General features: G+C 32.6%; 1 protein-coding gene across 1 annotated transcript in view; it reads left to right on the forward strand.

Moving 5' to 3' along the window:
- Nucleotides 1–1,495, forward strand: part of LOC117120915 (CTD nuclear envelope phosphatase 1A-like) — a 4,140-nt gene extending 2,645 nt beyond the window's left edge. Inside the window, exon 3 of the mRNA XM_033266013.1 lies at nucleotides 1,238–1,495. Within this exon, the coding sequence (XP_033121904.1) occupies nucleotides 1,238–1,380 (143 nt within the window). The 3' untranslated portion in view covers nucleotides 1,381–1,495. The remainder of the gene's footprint in view (nucleotides 1–1,237) is intronic.
- Nucleotides 1,496–2,396: the final 901 nt, after the last annotated feature.

A 2,396-nucleotide genomic window follows, 5' to 3' on the forward strand; every position in this document is an offset into this window, starting at 1 on the left:
ATATATATATATATACATACACACACAATTCTCTCCAAAGAGAGACTAAAAACACAAACAATAAAATTGGATATTAATGATTTTGACGTAACAGGTTTTTAGACTTAAACAGCGTAACATAAAAGAACAGATTTGGAACACAATTCGGAATAAAATGATTCCTTTCTTGATTATACAATGGATATTTCAAAACAAAATGAAAGACATCTTCCACTTTGCCTCTATTGCACACTTTACATGTTCCAGACGTGGTATATTCCTCCAGTATAGCTTTTGTAATCATAACGGTGTGAAAAGCAATTTTAAGTATACATAAATAATCTGCAACACAGAGGTCTGTTTTAAATTGGTTGTAAACTGAAAGAGACGGATAACTACTAACAGAATCTCGCCAGTTTGGAGAATTGATATCTTTACCTTTCTGACTAAAAATTGAGATAAAATACTTATCACCAAAACTTTACGAGTAAAGAATATTTTTTATTTGCAGCGCCCAGCATTATTCTCCTTGCTGCATCTTATAGAATACCACAGTCATGTCGCCACGATGCCAGGTGACACTCTCTGTTGTCAACAGACGTTGGTTACCGTTCATTACGCTTGAATGTCTTCATAGGCTTTCTGGAATAGGCATTTTAAAATCTAATATTTTACCATCAAAATGTACTAAAAACACAAAAGCTCGCATTATATTAATATTGAAAACATGCTTAATCGTCAATTAAAATGTACAAAGAAAAAGTAAGATACATCTTAATTACGTTAGAAATTGGGATCAATGGTTTGTCAGTGGAGAAAAATGGCGTCCGGTTGAACGCATTTTGCAACGATAGCAACGGAGTAGTATCACGTGGTATCCTGACGCAACACAGTTGTACTCTATACTAAAAATGGCAACACTATCTTAAGTACCTAGTTGAACATAAGGATAAAATATACAGCCAATACTTGATACTACAAATAATTCTAGTTGGTAGGAGAGAATTTCTTTCCAGCTCACCTCTAACTGCAGGGTTTAGAGCTGTTTTAAATGAACCCTTTCTATTAACACTCACTTCCGTCCCCCATAGGACATATCTAGTGATCAAATATTTTAAAAAGCACATTAATAGGGAGATGACCAAATGTGTTGAGGAAGTCCAAACATCGCCTTATTTGCCAGAGAAGCTGTGTGTTTTTGAAAACAAAAAAAGAAACATGATGACTTGTTAACACTGCTTTTTTTTTTTTTTTTCAGAAAATGCAATACCAGTTTTGTCATGGTTTTCAGATCCAAGCGATGTAGGCCTGTTAAATCTGCTCCCAATGCTTGATGCACTGAGGTTTGCAAGTGATGTCCGATCTGTACTTAGACGAAATATTCATGTCAATAGAGTATAACCATGAATATTGTATTAACCAGACTGAATTATTATTTTGCATGAAACAGTCTAATTATTTTTTATATCAATTTTATCATTAAAACCCATTAAAATCATGATATTATTACACCTTACTGATGCTATTGTATGTTTGAGATCTGAGATTGTATTGAGAATACTTAAGAAATCATATCTTGAATGATAAATTAAAGCATTTTCCTTTTGCAGTACTGTATATATAAATCGTCGCTCACATCACGAACTAACACAATCAAAGTAGATTGTGTTAGTTTGTGAAATCACAGTAGCGCGTCAAAACGAGCGCGTATTGTTGTCAAGCAATTTTGTATTCTTTACCACACAAAAAGTCCTTAACAACAACAGCGCGTATTTTGGCGCGCTTTTTTTATTTCACGAACTAACACAATTGAATTTAATTGTGTTAGTTCGTGATGTGAGCGACGAAATATTAATGGCTTACACTAAACCAGATTGCATTTACAAACTTTAATGCAATATTAGTGGTGTAGGCCACTTTTCACAACAAGAATTTATCTAATGCCACTTTTTAGAAAATATGGAGATACTGTATAATATAGCTTTAATAACTCAAAAAAAAAATGTTGGTAGTATTTGCTGATATTGCCAGGTTCCAAAAGAGGTCAATGATTGGTCAACTGATCTGCAGTCATTAATACTTCAAGTGTTAAAATATTCCAAGTACTTAAGCAATTGAAGTATTATTACTTTCTGTATCATACTTACTGGTATTAATTACTGCATTGTTTAATAATCACACCTTATGGGTTTATCATATTGATACTGATGGTGATAAAAAAAAGTTTTATTCATAAAGTAAAGCTCAGTTTGTGGTAAATTATACAGTACACGAAGAGACAATCTAAGGCTGTTCATTTTTTCTCATTTAGCATACAAAGTTGCATTGGGATTAATTGTATACTGTATTATCAATAAACTCAGTGGAAAGTACTTTAAAATGGCTCTTTTCACAGCAACAGACATGTAAAATATTAT

Source organism: Anneissia japonica, unplaced genomic scaffold (assembly GCF_011630105.1).
Source record: "Anneissia japonica isolate Jap-2015-1 unplaced genomic scaffold, ASM1163010v1 scaffold5901_len8869_cov165, whole genome shotgun sequence".
Lineage (NCBI taxonomy): Eukaryota > Metazoa > Echinodermata > Crinoidea > Comatulida > Comatulidae > Anneissia > Anneissia japonica.